The sequence below is a fragment of the Malurus melanocephalus genome, unplaced genomic scaffold (genome assembly GCF_030028575.1).
Source record: "Malurus melanocephalus ecotype Western Australia unplaced genomic scaffold, MMel_1.1 scaffold_4, whole genome shotgun sequence".
Classification (NCBI taxonomy): Eukaryota; Metazoa; Chordata; class Aves; order Passeriformes; family Maluridae; genus Malurus; species Malurus melanocephalus.
This window is the reverse complement of record NW_026623236.1, coordinates 1704559-1723571: the sequence shown is the minus strand read 5'-3', so window position 1 is coordinate 1723571 and position 19013 is coordinate 1704559. Positions and strand designations below refer to the sequence as shown.

The following is a 19013-nucleotide window of genomic DNA, read 5'->3' as shown; positions in this document are numbered from 1 at the left end:
TGCTGCCAATTCTGGTAAAATCAAAACAACAGCTTTAAAACTCTCAAGGGAAAGGGACTGACCCTGAGATTAACTGCCAAGAAGAGTTTGGCATCCCTGTGCTAAACCAGAATATTTTAATTGCTGTRTTGGAGGTCTTTGTTTTCACACAGACATAGCTAAACCAAAGCTCTGACAGTTCTGTAGGGATCCTGGCAGCCTGCTGGCTGCACAGTGGAGACCCAGACCCTCATGATAAATTACATGACAGAAGCAGAGTTCACAAATCTTTGGGTAAATTGTACACTTGGTAATTTAAACAGCTATAAATAAATTAAAATCACTGTGCTTTTCTTTAACTTCTCAATTACATTTCAGTAATTTTTCTCAGTTTCATAAAAGCTGAAAATAAAAACCTTAATTTGAATATAGTTAGCAGGTATCCACCCTTAGCTTTATACTTGTAAGAGTTAACTGTTTTAGGTAAAGATTAAAATGGGACTGCACAGAAGCTGTCACAAAATTATTTACCCGGAGCATTTTGCTGCTGCATGGTTCCTGTGCCATACAGTGATAAAATGGAGTCTTTGGAGAGTTGTTTCTTCGCTGACTCTTCGGATTTTGTTGTTTGCTCAGTAAATAGATCAAGATCTCCGGCTGTTGCAGACAAGGTGGCAGCTGCTGGYTTAGTGGAAGTGCTCTGGGAAATAAAAGTCAAGACAGACTACTGAAAGAAACCAGCAAAAGATGTTATCYTAAATATTTACTGTACAGTCTTGCTCTTCAACCAAATAAAATYTCATTCATTTACAGAAACTAAATTTAAGTGAATGAGGGTTTAACAATATGTGGTATGACTAAAGACAGAAAAAAGGAGTACATACAAAATGGAAAGACCTTTGGACCAGATGGAGRTTACAAAACAAAGAAAACTAAATCCTCAACCAGCTTCAGGGCATACACATACAGATTATTCACTCCTATTGCTTTTACATTTTTCATCAGTAAGAAGCATAAATCAAGAGCTGGAATTGTATTATGAAAAATAATTAGGAAATCAATAAGGAGATTAAAATTCACATCTCATTAATCCTCTCATTGGCAGAATAGATTAGAGAAGAGCTAAAACAAAAGATTAAGTGCTTTGAAATGTATCTTTGGAGAAGAGGCAAAAATAAAATTTTGGTTATCTAGTTCTAGTAATAAAATTTCTGAAATACATTGTTTATAATTGGCTTAGAGTTCTTTAAGCACATTTCACTTATTGAGAAAGCATAATTATCTAAAACTTACTGTAGTCTACAACCGAAAAACTAAAATACAGACTGGCTGGCAGGCTTTGTACTGCTCATGCAATAGAATGTTGTGTAACATGTAATAGAATGTGTAAACAAATTACATCCAGGTGTCTCCCAGTGCTGTTATTTTGCTGCTCATACCCATACAGCTCCATATGGGGGCTTTCCTGGGGAATCAGGCAGTACATGGGTTCCTGTTATATTCCTTGAAATGCACAACTCATCCTGTTACGAGGGGGAACTTTTAATACAAATTAACTGCATTCACATTTTGAGAAAGAGCCAGGACTGCCAAGCATACATAAACTATGGCCTTATTTTAGTCCAGCTAAATGATCCCTATGCTTAACATACACCTACTGCATCCCACAGCTAGTGTGAGTTTCAACTCTACCACACCAGAGRAAAATCTTGGATTACCACTGTGAATGAGCTCAACATGTAATCAGGTTTACGGAGATCCCATACCCAAGTTTATCAGACAGACGAGGACACCACAAAATACACACACTATAAAAAACACAAAAAAACCACGTCTATAATATTCCTTTGAGCAACAATCTCCAATCTGCTGCTCTTGCCGCCATGCTGCTGAACTAAGCCCTGAATAGTCCACTGTGGTCACACTGGATTTATACAAACACCACAATAGAAACGTTCAATATGAAGCTCCAAAAAACACATGATGTGTGTGACACTGGAGTGCTAAAATCTCTAGAATAAGGCAGTGCCATAGATTMGGGAAGAAAAAACCATGCAACAATTCTGTCATCAGTTGAATTTGGCAGARAACAGCAAGAGAAAGGAGTGCAGATTCACATAGTTGATGGTGAAAAACCTCCAAAACTGCTGTAGAAAGGGAAGAGAAAAACCAAAAAATGGGAACTTTCTGGCAACTGAAAAACCTGCATTTATACCACAGCTGATTTGGACCAAAGTCAGTAGGACTTAGTGGGCAATCAAGAGTGGGCTGACAGCACTACAGAGGGAAAGCAAACAAAAAAAAGACCTGTGAAACCTTCTCTCTGAGCAATGTGCATTTAAATTATCAATTTCTTTCTGTACATATTAAAAAAGCTTCTGCCTCTTACTTACTACTCACGAGAATATCTGATTGCAAAGCAATTCAATTTTTATTTCAGTTCGTAGCAGGAAGCCCTCTCCATTTGAGACAATTCTTTATCAGTGTGACATAGCCAGTCTTCAAAAATACCAGTCAGATTTAACAATACATTCAGGTAAAAGCCCATCCTGAACAGCAGTTGTGCTTTCCTGTGTGCCAGCCGTGCTCAGCAGACTGTGGGAAGGAYGACACACGATGAACAGAGGGGGCTTCTCCTCTGCTGCCTGCACTGCAGCAACGAAGGGTTTTGCTTTTCTCTACAAGGGAGAACTGGAAACCTGCACCACTGATCATTTTATGTATACAACGTAAGATTAAATGTTCATTTATTGTCTCTTCATTCAGTTTAGTTTTGGAAGATYCTCAAAGGAGCCAAAGCACTGGACTAGCGCTCCCTGAAGCATTCATCAGCTGAATAAATGGGAGGTAATGCAAAATACATGGCAAGCAAACAGCAGGTGGCATCCAGGTTAAAAAACAACCAACACTGACATGATTTTTGTATACCTAACATTGTCATGCCACCCAAGATCTCTGTGAAAACACACCTGGCATTCATATAATCATTTTCCTATACACAGTGCTCCCAGACAGTCATTATGGCAAACCTAAATGCTTATCAGGTGCTTAAGGATCATASTGCTAAGCAGTTTCATTATATTAGTGCAACAAAATTTTTCCTACAAATTGAAAGAGAGGTGGCAATAGAGGAAATGAAGAGGGAAGTGGACAGTGGGATATCTACTTAAGTAGTTGAGAGAAGGATCGCAGGAGGGAAAAAAAGCACATGTGCACTTTGCTGCTACCTGCATGTCTCTGATCTGGCTGGTATGTAGGAAAGCAAGGATGGCTCTAGAAAAGCCAGGCCTCTACTGTTTTCTGTATGTATGGTGGTAAATAATGGCCCCACACAATTTCAATTTCTCTCTGCTGACTGGAAAAGCTATCTGCGTAGGGAAAATACAGCCTAGCAGATATTCTTACGTAAGCAAGAAAGGTACTAAATATATTATTAAAGTCATAAATTCTGTGTACAATTCTTACCCTTTTTATTTTTGCGCTGTAAATGCAAACTCGATGTTTATTTCAACTGTTCCTGATTTTGATTTTGCATATTTTGTTTTTAGACATCTACACRGTTCCATTAAAAATAATCAACTGTTATTTCCTGGTAATAACTGATGAGGAAATGAGCACTCAACTATATTCAGTTCACAAAGAAAAACATTAAGAAATCTCATCTGTTTTCTTCCTTTTAGGAATTATCTGCAATATCTGAAAAGGTCAGATTAAGATTTCTATCCCTTTCTCACATCATATCCAAGAACATAACTAACCTTACAATAAGATTAAAAATTCAACTTTATTTTTGCTGCATGTCTAGTATTCACAACAAGCAATACAGCGCTCTCTTTGCAATCAGCCTTGTCTAGGCTTGAAAACATTTATCTCCCCTGCTGTCCCATTTCTAATGCTTTTAGATTTCCCTTCTCTAGAATTCAAAACAAGCTCCTATTCATCTACACTCCAGCCAGCTGACTCCTATTCTGGAGTATGATGCCTGCTCTTCCACTGTGCTCCACGCAAGGTGTTTAAAACACCAAAGAGAGTATAATCATAGGTTCAYAAATGGTTGGGGTTGGAAAGGACCTTAAAAATCATCAAGTTCCAAGCCCCTGATAYGGGCAGGGTCACCTTTCACAAGATCAGGTTGCTCAGAGTCCCGTCCCATCTGGTCTTGGTCACTGCCAAGGATGGGGCATCTACAACTTCTCTGGRCAACCTGTTCCAGAGTCTCACCACCCTAACAGTAAAGAAATTACTTCTAATATTTAACCGAAACCTACCCTTTTTCAGTTGAAAGCCATTTTCCTTTGTCCTGTCACAAGATTCCCTGAAAAGGAGTCCCTCCCCATCTTTACTGCAGTCCACCTGCGACTACTGAAAGTTCACTATAAGGTGTCCCCAGAGCTTTCTCTCTTCTCCAGGCTGAATAACCCCAGCTGTGTCATCCTATCTTCACAGGGRCAGTGCTCCATCCCTCTGATCATCTTCATGACCCTCCACTGGACCTGCTCCCACAGGTCCATGTCCTTCCTACGTCAGGAGCCCCAGAGCTGCAGCACTRCAGGTGGAGATCTCATGGGAGGAGCAGAGGGGCAGAATCACCCCTTGAGTTGCTGGTCACACTTCTGATGCAGCCCAGGATATTGTTGGGTTTCCAGACTGAAAGTGCACACTGCTGGGGCACATTCAGATTTTCATTCAGCAGCACCCCCAAGTTCTTCTCTGCAGGGCTGCTCTCAGCCCACCAAYTGCCCAGCCTGTACTCATGTTTGGGATTGCTCTAACTCCATTTGAAGGAATGGAACTTTTGCTTTCAGATACTTGAAAATATAGACAGGGGTAAAATACACATAAGTAAAAGCTACAAACATTTAAATGGATCATACTGAAATAGGACTAAATAGCTCTCCAGCAAGACCCTGCTTAAATAACACCCATGATAAAACAAACTTCTGAAACAACCCATTTTTACATAAAATCTGAGGACTTCAACATCACCAAAATTCATTAATAAATTGAAACTTGTCTACCGACCTATGGCAACCATGCTAGGTACACATACCTGACCTCAGGGAAAAATGGGTATATATTATAAACACGTATTTATCTAAAATATGCCACCAGCTTGCATGAAAGTTTGTCAGGTATGAATAATGAAGAAGGTACTTCATCTGTATGAAAATTCACYTTTGTAGCCACTGAACTGATTCTTAGCTCCCAACACAGTGCAAGTCAAATCAAGCCCCCCCCCCCCCATAAAATTAAAAAAAAAAAGTTTTAATTGACTGGATTTTAGTATCCTGTTTGGAAAAAGACTTATATTAAATATTCAAYTGAATTAATACTTCCATATTTAATATCTCACAGTTCTCCCCTTCTCTTCCTCCCTACAAATTTCATTGAAGAATGAAGATCATACTTTTGCTGGAAGACATACCATACAAAATTTGAAATTAAGATCTGGCTTAAACAATTTAGGAAATCTTTTTAAGTATAGGTAAATATGACAGACTGTTGTTCAGTTCTTATACAATATTTGGCAACAAACCCTATTTAATACCTATAATTTACCTATGTGCACTTCACTTGAAAAAACATCATTACATATATGAAATATTCTTTCTATGCCCATGAATAATGCATAATTTAAAGCACATGCCTTTTATCTAGTTCTACTGTAGGAACTGCTTTAGGTAACTCTTATAAACCCCCCTGAGTTTTGTAATAGGCAAAATTCTATAATCAAAAAGTTACTCCATCACATATTGTTCTTTACCAATCCTTTACAAAGTCAACAGTTTGTGTAGCATCCAGCTACACAGAACAGTGGGAAGAAACATTGTAAATGTTTTTGAAAACTGTGATAAAGACACATATCTGAAGGCAGACTCAAAATGCCCATCTTCCTCAATGCACATGATTTGAAAGCAGAGTAAAAATTTACATGATCCTCAATGCTCAAGTCACATTTCAAAAAGGAGAAACAAATGCTTTTGTTTTCACTTGAAAATCATGTCTTGGCTATGACAATGGACATAAATCCTAAGGTTTGCAGACATCATGCTGTTTCAGTCTCATAATAAAACATTCAAACAGACAATTTTGTGCTCCACAATGCCATAAACCAGAGTGCATTTAGCATTAAATGCTGCCTTTCAGGTTAAACTGGAGAAGAAAAGCAATCCTGTGAAAACTCAAGGTTCATACAGATCAGTTTGAGAAGCATCATTATATTCCCTTCTTTTTCAGTGCTCTCAAATCCCACTGTGGCACCTCAGACAAACTTACAATGCAGAACATAATGGTAAATATTTCAGTGAGAAAGCAAGCCCTGCCATTCCACATTTGATATCTTCTTCYACTTCATTTTCTAAAATTTCTAAAATTCTGTTAATAGATATTCAGCAAAGTTCAAGTTAAGCATTGTCTATGAGTTTCTACTTTAAATTTTTCAGTTTCAAGCACAAGAATGGAATGTTAGCATTACTCAACTGCTGATCTRAGTTCATGCCCACTTTACCAACTGCAGCCTCGCACAAAGTAATTTCACATTATAATCACACCTCTTTTTTACTTCAAGACATTTAAAGACCAAGTCCTTAAACCCTCTCATAACAAGGCACCCTTTCCGGTCTCCTGTATTGTCCTGACTCTTCTCTGAATCCCATACAACTTTTATCCATGYGCAAGGTGAAAGATCTTACAAAATACTCATTGCACAGCTAGATGAGAGGCACACTCAACTCCTGCCGAGCCTCAGTTCCCAGACTAGACACTCCCCACTGTCCTGTAATGAAACATGTGCAATGTCTTGCTAATCCTGAAGCAAAACAGAATAATATTCTCTTTGCCCCACTTTACCAAGCAACCCATGTAATCAGCATCAGAAACCTGTCCTCTGCTACCTACCCGTGTTGCTGTCTTTTATCTGGGGAGATTATCTGATTACATTTTCTTTCACATTACTGATTAGAAGTGGAAGATAACCAAGACTTAAATCTTGCAAGACGCCATAAGGTTTGCATGCTTGATAAAAAAAAATGCTGCTGAGAGTTGTCTGCTCCTCCTGATTATGGCACTCAGAAGAAAGAAAAATGTCACTAAAAATCTGGACTGGTTTATTTACAGCAAGTGAATATACTCATGCTTTCTACTACACAAGCAAGGTGATACYTACCAGATATTGATAATAGTATTGTCCTTTCTACCAATTTTTAATCAATTTAGTAAGTACCATAACTTAGTCTGGAAACTAGCACAAATATAAACAATATGTCAAAATATTCCCGTCACAGAAAGTCCAGTGATCAAGTCTTTATCATAGAAATGCATTTTAAATRCTCTATATGCATATAATTCAGTGTGCTTTAGCAGCCACTCCATTATTTAACCCACCACTAGTCATCTATCATCTAGGGTATCACCCTTCACTTGCTTTTTTCACTCTTAAATATTTAAACTTCTTTTGGGTTTCCTGCATTCTACAGCTAAATTATTCTTTARCCAGAAGGTCACATAACATGTTCATGGAATAGAAACAAAAGAAGGCTTTTCTTTCTCAGGCTGCYCTTTTCTCCTGGGCACACACTAACTACATCCTGAAGCCATCATTTCCAGCTACAGAAAGACTGGAAATGGGGAAAACCAGAATTCAGTGCCACCCATCATGTTCAATCCTACCACTGGCCTGTTTATTTTGGGGTCAAGTGGAAACATCACAATTCTAGATTTGAATTTACTCAATCTACACCCAAATTAAATAAATTAAAAAGGGAAAGTAGAAATGGCTTACTGCTTTTCACATCTACCTCTCCAGGAATCAATTTTGACATAAGTTATTAGAATAGCAGACAACAGGCACTCAAACACTGCTGTTCCTGGTACTTTGTCCAGAGACTTCCACRAGAGACAAGAAAATCTACACCAACATTTTCCTTTGCAATTTTAGCTAACAAATCCAAATCTAMATGCATATATACATCTTATTTCTCTCACTGTTTATGGGTAGCTTAAGGCATGGTGGGAAGTTTGCTCTATCTGCAGCATTATGTGTAAGAAGGAATGTGTCTTCAGTCTCGGAAACCCTATCTAGCTAGCAATGTCAGCCCTCAGCAGAAAGCAGGGGAAGGGAGAGTGAAGGATAACAAAATTTGCTGAATAACGTGTATGCTTTAAGGCACTCAGAACTCCATTTCATCATTATCCCTTCCATACACACTATGTGTGTACACACTATGGAAACTAACGGATAAAGAGAAACAAGCACAGATCACATCCCAAATAATAAACTCAATAATACACACAATTCATTCTGGTTCAGCAGAATGGGACAGAAAGCCCTACACAAAAATAAGCTTCTAAATCATCTTAACTAGATTCCCCAGATGGGGAAGTTAGCCCACTACTCCTCCAAAACCTTCCTCTCAGAAGCCAGTCTGAGTTAAGGAAGCCTGCACATGTCTACCACCACCACCACCTTGCTCTTTGAGTCTGACAACTACTTGGAAAGAGCTGCAGCTTTCAGCAGTTTCTTCGWGTGTTCCAAAGCTGCCTTTCCAGGCTGCAACAGGCAGGGTGATGGGGTTGCTTCCATCACAGCTATGAAGGAGCTGATCAGGTGCAGGGGTTATGCTACTTTTTCTCAAGGAAAGCAAAACATACAGGTTCCAAGATGAGAAAAAAGACAGATCAATCCAGGTAGCAATATTAATTTTTCTTGATATCCATTTTTGATTATGAGCAAGAAGCCTCAGACCCCAATTTTTAGCAAGTCTAAGAGAGAAGCATCTGCTGCAGCCTTTCCTAAATATCAGCATCACAAAGCAATGCAAGGTCTTAAAAAAGATGACCTGAAGCCCAATAGCCTGAGAACGTAAACACATATTCAGGAATACCTATTAAAAAAAGAACAAGACAAAAGAATATAAATGAAAAGAAAACATTACTACCATCACCAGGGTAAGACAGAATCCAATTTAGCTGAATAACCAGAAGGGAACACCACACCATCTACTTCTCTATCCAAGTGCAGAAGCTTGAAGAGGTGAGAAAAATATCAGTGTTACAGTTTAAGCATCTCCAGCCATGGGAAGCTTAAGATGTGCTGAGAAATGTGCATTCCTTCTGTGTGAAGGAACAACTCCCTGAAGGAAAAGACACATGCATGCACRTATTTACACATTTATATAACTAAATGAACTTATTAAATTTTACCTGAGCTGGAGGTACTGCAGCTGCTGGTAAAGGATTAGAGATCATTGGGCCAAAGATATCCAGGTCATCGTTCAGTGCTGTGACAGCAGCAGTGCCTCCATTTGTAACAGATGCTTCAGCTGGACCATCTAAAAAACCCACAGAATAATTTTTAAAGTGAAAATTATTAATATCTTAATACCATGAGAATTATCAAGGCTGTCTAGTCCCTCCTACCCTGACCTCATCAAAGATGTACTCAATTTCTGAGATATTTTTCAGACTCTGATATCGTTCAGATTTTGTAAGGACTTCTTTCCTGAAGAAGATGGCACATTAATGTCCTTCAGGAAAACAACAAACAAAAATCAACCAACAACAAACCAAAACACATTCTCAGCACACTTTCTGAGCACTTAGTGTACCTTTTTTCATATCTTTTTTATTTTCTGGGAAATAGAACAACCAAGTGGAACAGTGCTGGTTTGCAATTCTTTGGGAGCTTGACTTTGTTACTACTTTAGATACACAATTTTTATACTCTGATTTAGTATCAAACATCAACGTTGCTACCTCCCAAACTGCGGATTCCAGCAAATGGACTTAATATCAAGAACCAAAATACCTTGAAGACAGGAAAATGAGAAGGATAAAATGAGAAGGACAAAATGAGGTCATTTGGAAGAAACGGAACCCCAGCAGGTATTTTTATTGTTCAAAGTTTGTGAGGACAACTGTACTGTCTGCAAGAACTAAGACTGACCTAGCAATTTCACAAAGGCAAAGTGGCCATGAATAAGGACACTACTAAGTCTTCTATGCTGACTAAAGAGTGAGGCTTGAGGAATGTGAAGTAGCCACCTTAGCCAGTTTTATTACTCTGTTGTAATTTGACTTGGCTGYTGCAATGATTCTTTAAAGCTAAGCTACAAACTCATCTATAATTATGACAAAGCTACTTCCATCTCAATGCAAAGATTTCCTCCTTCCCTAATTTTTGATGAATGGRAGCCAGTGCACAGCAGAATGACCACACATATAATCTGCTCCACCATTCCATCCACRTTAGTGCTTTGAGATATGTGCAAAAAAATATACTGGTGATTTAAGCACAAGCTTCTTTTGAGGTCATTCTGCAGACTGGCAGTTTCAAAAACATCTCCCCAAAGGTTCACTGTTTCAGATAAATTTAGGAATGAACTGTGCATAATTTTCAAGCAAAAGGACTGCTAGGAATTAATAATTCAATGTTCTCATTTTCTCAGTCAGGCACATGTATTAAAAAAGAATYTCTCTTGTCATATTCCAAAGCAGTTTAGTTTCCTTGAATGTAATGCAGTTTAACATGGAAGACTGAAAATTTAAATGCAATCATTTACTAAAACAAGCATTTCACATATTTAGAACATTCATGACAGAACACATTTACAAAAACATAGTATTTTTCAATATTTAATATGCTGCTTATAAATGAATACTATGAAAACTCAGATTTTTGCTAGATTGGTTCTGTAACAGTGTTATTTGGTAATGTACATGCCTTTCATCTCTTACTGAATAAATATTTCCCTGTCTCCACTGGTGGAGAAACCAGACATTTTGAATTACTGTTTACAGGACAGTTTTAAGCCTGTATGAATAGTATTAACAGATGATCCTGTTTTAGTGATTTCTCAGTGTAATATTTGGAATAATTATATCCATTAAAAAGAGACTACAAAAACATTCCCCCTTCCCTCCTGAAAAAAACTAAGTTTCATAATATAGAAAAAAACCTAACAGTGTTTTCACTCCAGTTTATTACTTGTWCCATTTGAATATATTTGCATGCAGGCATATACAAACGTGTTTTTCAACATAATAATTCACAGTTCTTACACAGAGATTATGGATATTCTCAACTTCAATGAGAATACTGATGGACCAGGATGCACTTCCTCCTTTCCCTTCTCATTTTAAAATATTTCTATGGTATAAGAAAGATACTCCAGCCGAGTTCTGGGTTTTAATTTATTCTATCACTATTCATTCAACTTGTGCCACCTACCATTAAAACCTGATTAGAAGAGGTGGTGTGTATATGACAGAAGGAAACACAGCTGTCACCTTTCCAGGGAACAGGTAAAAATCAGACTGTTACATGGCCTTGTCTGAATATTTTGAGAAATTTATAGCTTCAACCATCACAGGATTACTTTGAACTAATCAGCTTTTGATAAACAGTACTTCCATCACTTTTCTGGAAAACCCATCCATAGCTAGGAATAAAATGTTCAATGTAGCAGAAACCACTGCAATGAGAGCAGATGCAAGTCAGAGCTTCCTTGCTCAGAGAAGGGAACATGAAAAGTCAATAGATGCTGTTCTTCACCCTTGCTCCTCRGTGTGGTTCCAAAACTTCTCTTCTTACAATTTATGACATTACAGATAATCTCTGACTGCTGTCTGCCACACTGTAACAGCAGATGATGCTTCTCACTTGAGATTAGGAAGCCTTATTTCAGTTTGATAGCAGAAACAAAAGCTATTTACCACAGTGTATTTAATAATATAGTGAAAGGTTCCAGTGAAGTTCACAGTTACTTTTCTGTGTATGTTTTATTAATTCCTGACAATTTCAAATTCAGTGCTGCCATCTGTTATACATTATCAGTCTTTGGTATATTATCTGCACCAATCGTGAGAATGACCTGTGGAAGGGTATCAAAGGGACAACAAGGGAGGAAACAGCAAAAAAACAGATCTGGTCTTAAACTTTGCATTATGTCTCTGGAGCTCATTTTTTTATGGAACAAACTTTTTACAAGAACTTTTTTACTAAGCAGCCATGTATTTTTATATATATAATCATTTGTGACAGCTCTACCAACACTAGCAACAGAGAGAGAATATGCATATGAGCATTTTTTACACCAAATTACTAGAAAAGCAGGAGAGAGAACTGGGTTAATAGTTCAAAAAAATCTGGGGCAAAGATGCAAACAAGGTCTGTCTGGCCAAAATTATTGCCAAACTATTTAGTGCATCAGTAAAATTTTATTTCCTGCTAAAACCTTTGCAGAGGTGAAAAAGCATTAATAGGGAGGCAGTTTCTATATAATACTTCTGAAACTAAAATGTGGAAAGCTAGAAAGCTAAGTGGTTGTAAATGTTTTCATTTTGGGTAGATACATTGCTTACTTAAGCACAATCTGAACACTRCAGCAATATTATAAATTGTTAACATATTTACAAGCTCAGGAAGTGGGGCCACGCAAACCTCGTAAGGTTCAACAAGGCCAAGTGCAAGGTCTTGCACCAGGTCAGGGCAGCCCTTGCTTTTAAYACAGGCTGGAGGACAAAAGGATTGAGAGTAGCCCTGCAGAGAAGGACCTATGGATCCTGGAGGATGAAAATCTGGACATGAGCAGGTAATATGGACTTGCAGACAGAAACTCAGCTGTATCCTGGGCTGCATCCAAAGCAGTGTGGCCAGCAGGTGGAGGGAAGGGATTCCACTCCTTTATTCCATTCTGGTGAGAGCCCACCTGCAGTCCTGCATCCAGCTCTGGGGTCCCCAGCACAGGAAAGACACGGACCTGTTGGAGAAGGTCCAGAGCAGGGCCATGAAGGCAATCAGAGGGATTTTCCCCTATAAGGAAAGTCTGAGATAGTTGGGGTTGCTCAGCCTGGAGAAGAGAAGGCTCCASGGAGACCCTACTGCAGCCTTCCAGTACCTAAAGACTTACAGGAAAGATTGGGACAGACTTTTTGGGGGGGCCTGTAGTGATACAACAAAGGGCAATGGTTCTAACCTAAAACACGATAGATTAGACTAGATACAAGAAAGAAATTCTCACAGTGAGAGTTGTGAAATGTTGCCCTGAGAGGTGCTAGCTGCCCCTTCCCTGCAAACATTCAAGGCCCAGCTGGATGGGGCTCTAAGCAACCTGATCAGATTGAAGATGGCCCTGCTTATGGCAGGGGGGGTTGRACTAGATGACCTTGAAAGGTCCCTTCCAACCCAAACTGTTTTATGATTCTAGGAGTCTGTGATCTGTATCTACACATATGATATTTATGTACTTATGAATGTATCTTTACTATATCTTAAATGCAAATTTCCCACTTAGGACCAACCACACTGCTTTAGTACTTACCCAGCAGTACCGATAAAAGTACATCTCAGTTATGCAACATTCAGCTACATCTCATATCATGATTAACCTCTCAAAACTTCACTGAATTCTTTGAGTATTTTGCTTGCAGAARCAGATAAGCAGCTTTTAGCACATCATACTTTACCTTCAACCATGCCAGATGAATGTCCCACACATCAAATTCAGAAAATAATAACAACATAATGAATCCCTTTTCTTCTGGTCATTTATTGTAACTACAGTGGTTAATCCAGAATATGCAAGTGCTCATTTTACAAAGGGCAAATCTGAATATGGCAAATGATGCAGAATATTCTTCTTTCTGGTAATTCTTCAAGGTAATGTAATTTTAAAATACAGTTTTTTCCTYTTTTTTTTTCTMTGTATGTTAAAATAATTTCTAAGTGGCATACCTTGGCAAAAACAATGCTCCCAAACTGCTGGTGTAACATTCCAAAATTCCACATTTGTACACAGCTATCMCACCATTTTTTACAAGATATTAAGAAATCATTTATATCAAGCTGGCATAAGTGGAGTCATCTACCTTGTAAGAAAAAAAACCCAAACAGGAGCACAGACCACAAGGTTAACACTACAGAGATGAAAATACAGCACCGCCAATCACTTATGTGCTGAAGAACTGAGGTTTACACACTCTGACTTTCAAACTGAAGAATGTTTCCTATAATTATCTTATTAAAAATTCATGTTATAAAATCCCATATTATTGATTTTAGTGTCAATTTTAGGTCTCCACATTTTCAACAGGGCATTCTTCCAGCATGAGTAAGATCCAAATAATTGCAGAGATGACTGAAAAAGCAGCTTCAGGCTTGGCCAGCAAAAACAGGTTGTTATTTCCCACTGCTTGGGAAAAGAGGGAAGGAATTTAGGGTTGCACAGCAAGAGCAGTAATACTACTGCTTGTAGAAAGCATAACAATATTTAGCTTGTACATGTCCATTTACTCCCTTTTTTGTGTATGGAGTACTGAACAAAAAAACTATTCTGRATCAAAAGGCTACAACCCATGAAAAAGTGAGTATCTAAACAGCATCTCAGTAACAAACTGCAGTTCAGGAAATCAAAGGAACCAGATGAACCTATTTAAAAGGGCTCAGAAGAAACACAAATGTGATAATACTTTCACTGAGGATATTATGCCTCTTCTCCTATTACAAGATTTAAAGGTACAATTTGCCAAGGCATACAATCTTCAAAATTTTGCAATTTGTAAAGAAAAGTGAAAAAGACTTTACTTTCATAAAATTGTCTAGCCAAGGCATATAATCTTCAAAATTTTGCAATTTGTAAAAAAAAGTGAAAAGGACTTTACTTTCATAAAATTGTCTAGCAACAATCTTCATAGGGTAAGTCCTATGTAAGGAAGTTTACCTTCTGATGAGGTCACTGCTACAAAACCAACTGAGACAAAAAGAGCAATGARCCAGAGACTAACACCATACCCAAAGCTAGCACTGAGGGTTACTCAAGAAAATACTTTGCAAAGAARCTGGGCTGTTCTGAAAGCCAAAATTATTCTACCATGAATTCTGATTCATTAAAATTACTTAACCTGCTATCACAAGTGATTTTGATCTGCCCTACTAAAAGCTAGTACTACTCAYCATTTGCAGAAATGAAGTCCTAAGAGAATGAATTCTCCTTAGAAACATGTCTGCTAAGTAAGAAGAATGAGCTAAGCAAGCATATCCATTTTAATATTATTTAGTATGACATATCAAACATTTTAATTGCTGTGGCAAAGAAGGTGAGTGGGATTCTGGGCTGTATCCACAGGGGTGTTACTYGCTGAGACAAAGATGTGATCATCCCACTCGACTCAGCACTTCCCTGGCTTCACTGGAATTCTGGCCCCGCAACTCAAGACAGACATAGACTGGAGAGAGCTCAAAGGAGAGGCATGAAGATGGCCAAAGGGCTGCAGGCTTCTATGAAGAAAGATTGAAGCAGGTCTGTCTTTTCTCTTGGGAGAGGGTAAGGCTCAGGAAGAATTTTATCCCAGTATTCCAGTACTTAAAGGGCAGCTGCAGAGAGGACAGAGCCTCTCTSTTCCCAACACACAGAGCCACACAAAGAAGACAGGGGGCAACACGTACAAGTGTGTCGACATAAAAAAAGAATTTTTTTACCTGAGAACATTTACTAGAACAGCTCCACAGATGTGGTAGAGYCCCCATCACTGGAGGTTTGTGCCCAGACATGATGGCAGACAATCTCCTCTAAGCTCCCCTTCCCATGGACCCCTTGGACCAGATGGTCATTTGAGGTCTCTTCCAACCTGGACTATTCTGTGGTTCTATGATATAGATTGGGTTGATGTGATCTCTCTTTTAATACTATCTGAAGTCTTCTACTGCAGGTGCTAATTAAAAGACAGCTCTTCAAATGAAATATGCAGGTCTGCTCTCATTAACACATATCTCATTTGCAGCTCAGTGGATTCCAAGTGCTACTGGCTTATTAAACTACTTTTCAATTTGTTATTTAAAAGATCTTTAAGCATTCCCGCCTCTAAAATTATGGGGTTTTAAGATACATATTATAAACTTTRCCCTTTTTATATCTCACTGAAGAAGCAGAGCTGCTGAACACCAATTATAATACTATTTTTATTGTACACATATCAAGTAAGCCAGTGTAATCCGAGTTCATTATTGTATCATAAACAGTGTTACCAAGATACTTTTCAAATCATGACCAAAAGAATACAGAAGCCTAGCAATCTCAAAACCACATATTGATTAAATTTTAGTTTTTAATTAGTTTGTTGGCCTGCTAAAGAAAATAAAGGAGAATCAGCTTTCCATCAAGTCTAAATGACTTTTTTTTTTAAATAGGCTCATTCTACATTCATTGCACTGTGTTAATTAAGATTTGCATGCCTATAGTAGCAGATTACTTGGAATGAGATATGGACAACATACACATAACCCATACAAAAATGGTACTTWACAGTTAGCTCTATATCAGAGGGAAAATAACATGTTTTTTGGATGATAGTGTGAATTCTAAAACAGAGAAGACATTTACTACTCTGTCACATTATTTGTACCTTGAAACAAAAAATTTAAGAAAACCCAAAACATTTTTCTACAAAGTTTTTAGAATTACATTTAAAAGACTTARTACCCTCCTTCAATATCATGTAGAAATTATGCAGAAAACGATGAATAACCATTACATTGATACAAAGAGAATAATCTTAATATCCACTCACAGCTTGTAGAAAATTTTCCTAACACTGAGTATCAAAAGGAAATAAAAATAGTTGCTGCAATATTTTATTCTTCCATTTCCATTTTAAGATTCTATCAAATGGAAAAAACTACATTTAGTGCAATACTAGATAAAYGAAAGACATATTTTACAAGTATGGCCTATACACAACAGTATAGGCAGACAGTGCAAATTAAATTATTTCACTAGAAACTAGTTTACAAGACAAATTCACAGTAACCTGCCACTCAGAAAATAAAAAAAAGGTGTATTCGATAAAAATGAATGATGGTTGCAGTCAGTACAGAGCACTGAAATGCCCATATATTTTACAAGGTACTAGTCACCTACAGTCCGACAGTTTACCATTCTTTTAACTAATACAGGAACTGTGTGATATAATGTGTTTTACAGACACGTAACTCAGATGACCTCAGAATTTTCACTGGAAAGTATACTTGTACCATAAACAATGAAATACTACAATCYACAAGCCCTTTGAAGATCACTTTGATAACTTCCCCTTCCCACAGGAGCTCATTACTCTCCCTAGAAAAACATAAACACTAACATACCCACATCCCCATGGCATTTTTTCTTTATAGTTTTAAATTCATGCATGCAATCAGATTCATCTAACTATCAGTAAGCACAAAGAAAATTAAAGTAYGTACATTAAAATTTAAAATTATATATCTATGTTTGATTTAAAACCAAGTTATTATGTATTGCTTACCAAGTCCTAAAAGGTCAATAGTRGGTTCTGATGACTTTTTTGGACTTGCTTTAGCTTCTGATTGCTGATCCTCTTTCTTCTGTGGCTAGTAAGGGAAAAAAAATAAACACAAGTAAACTGTCTGAAAAGATACAGTGCTTAAAGAATTCTCATTAAAAATGCTGCTTCAGTATCAAAGTAAAAGTCCTTTCCCATATTTATTTATCATAATTAATTTGATTTGTAATGAAGCATGTGGCAGTTATGGTCAAAARGGACATGGCACATGACTGTAAAAAATTATCATTGTACTTTCAGTGGTATGTAGCAATTTTTACATAAGTGTAAGTTCAAGGATAGCTTAAAAATAAGCTGCAGTCTTAAAATGAACCACTGCATATCATGCAGAAGGCAAAAAAGCTGTCTATAATTTATCAACTCATGTTAGCAACCAAACTGCATAGTTCTGAGGCACTGAAGAGAAAAAATGAAGTTTTTAAAAGCTTAAGTGTAAAAATTAGAAGCCTACTAATGACATTAGTTTGCCTTCCTGCAAAAAAGTATCTGCAGAACATGCAGAATTTACGATGCTGAGCACTGATGCACACAATCCAAGTTCATGATCTTTTCCTTCATAAACCTGAAGGCTAATAACAGCATTCTTCTCTGGAAAAAGAAACCCCTAGTCTTTTCTTGCCTAGAGACTTCAAAATGTATGATGGTATTGATGTGAAATTTGATTACGAAAATTACTTCATAGATTTGTATATAGTTCTTCGAATACCAATACCAGGCTGATCCCCTGAATCCATCAAAATATCAATTTCTAAAATGAACACCAACTGGTTTATAGAAGTAACATGACAAATGCATTTCCTTGCACACATTTACTATGCCTTGGCTCCACATTTATCACAAAATCCTGAAGCAGACTGACTGACCCATGAGTAACCAGAAGAGATTACCCAAAAACAGTGGTGGGCCACTGTCAGGCTGGGCAGTGGGCTGAAACCAGCAGAACCTGCTTCACTCAYACCTTTATCACATACATAACGTGGCTTTGACTGGGTCACTGAGGCTTCTGAGGTTGCTGAAGTCATTAAATCCTAGTATTTAGCATTAGGAGATTTTAAAGTTCAACACATGGGAATAAAGATCTCATGTTTTAAGCAAGTCTTTAATTTCCTCCTCTCCTGCAAAAGGGAATAAACAGTAACAAGCTTGGTGTTTGCAAAGAGCAGTGAGGAAACTCCAGAGAATTCAAAGTCAGCCCAAGTGAACCAAAGCCTGTTACACTACAGAGACTCCTCTTGCATGAGCAAGTCCCCACTGAAACCCTCCAACAAAGAGCTCCAAGAAACCAAATTCCATTGCTGCAGCTACCRCGAACCGGTATCATCACACACTATCTGACCCTTGCTAAGCTTTCAGGGAAATACTTGCTTCCTCTTGTCAAAAATCCTTAGGTTGACTTTACACACCTTGCTCAAGATCCAGCTGTTTGGGAAATAGCCTGATGAAAAAACAGCCCATTAATTCCCTGATACTATACTACATTACAACTTTCATCATTGTGTTTATGATCTGGAACACACAACACTGATTCTAAATGCTCCAAAAAAGTATCATTTTTCAAAGTAAACCATGACAGCATAGCAAGAATTTTTTAAAAGTGACAAYTGGAAATGAAGTTTTCTACAACTGACCATATCTCAGTAAATATGCCATAAACCAACAAACTTATTATTAGAAAAGAT

The 19013-nt window shown here is 37.6% G+C and overlaps 1 protein-coding gene across 3 annotated transcripts in view; it reads right to left on the bottom strand.

Moving 5' to 3' along the window:
- SMAP1 (small ArfGAP 1) overlaps nucleotides 1-19013 on the bottom strand; it is an 85056-nt gene that overhangs the window by 3784 nt on the left and 62259 nt on the right. For 2 of the 3 annotated variants that reach the window (XM_057368934.1, XM_057368953.1), the window contains 3 exons: nucleotides 17278-17362; nucleotides 9181-9308; nucleotides 511-679 (listed from right to left, as the gene is read on the bottom strand). In XM_057368934.1, coding sequence (XP_057224917.1) covers nucleotides 511-679; nucleotides 9181-9308; nucleotides 17278-17362 — 382 coding nt within the window. The remainder of the gene's footprint in view (nucleotides 1-510; nucleotides 680-9180; nucleotides 9309-17277; nucleotides 17363-19013) is intronic. The other variant, XM_057368944.1, reaches the window with a different exon arrangement.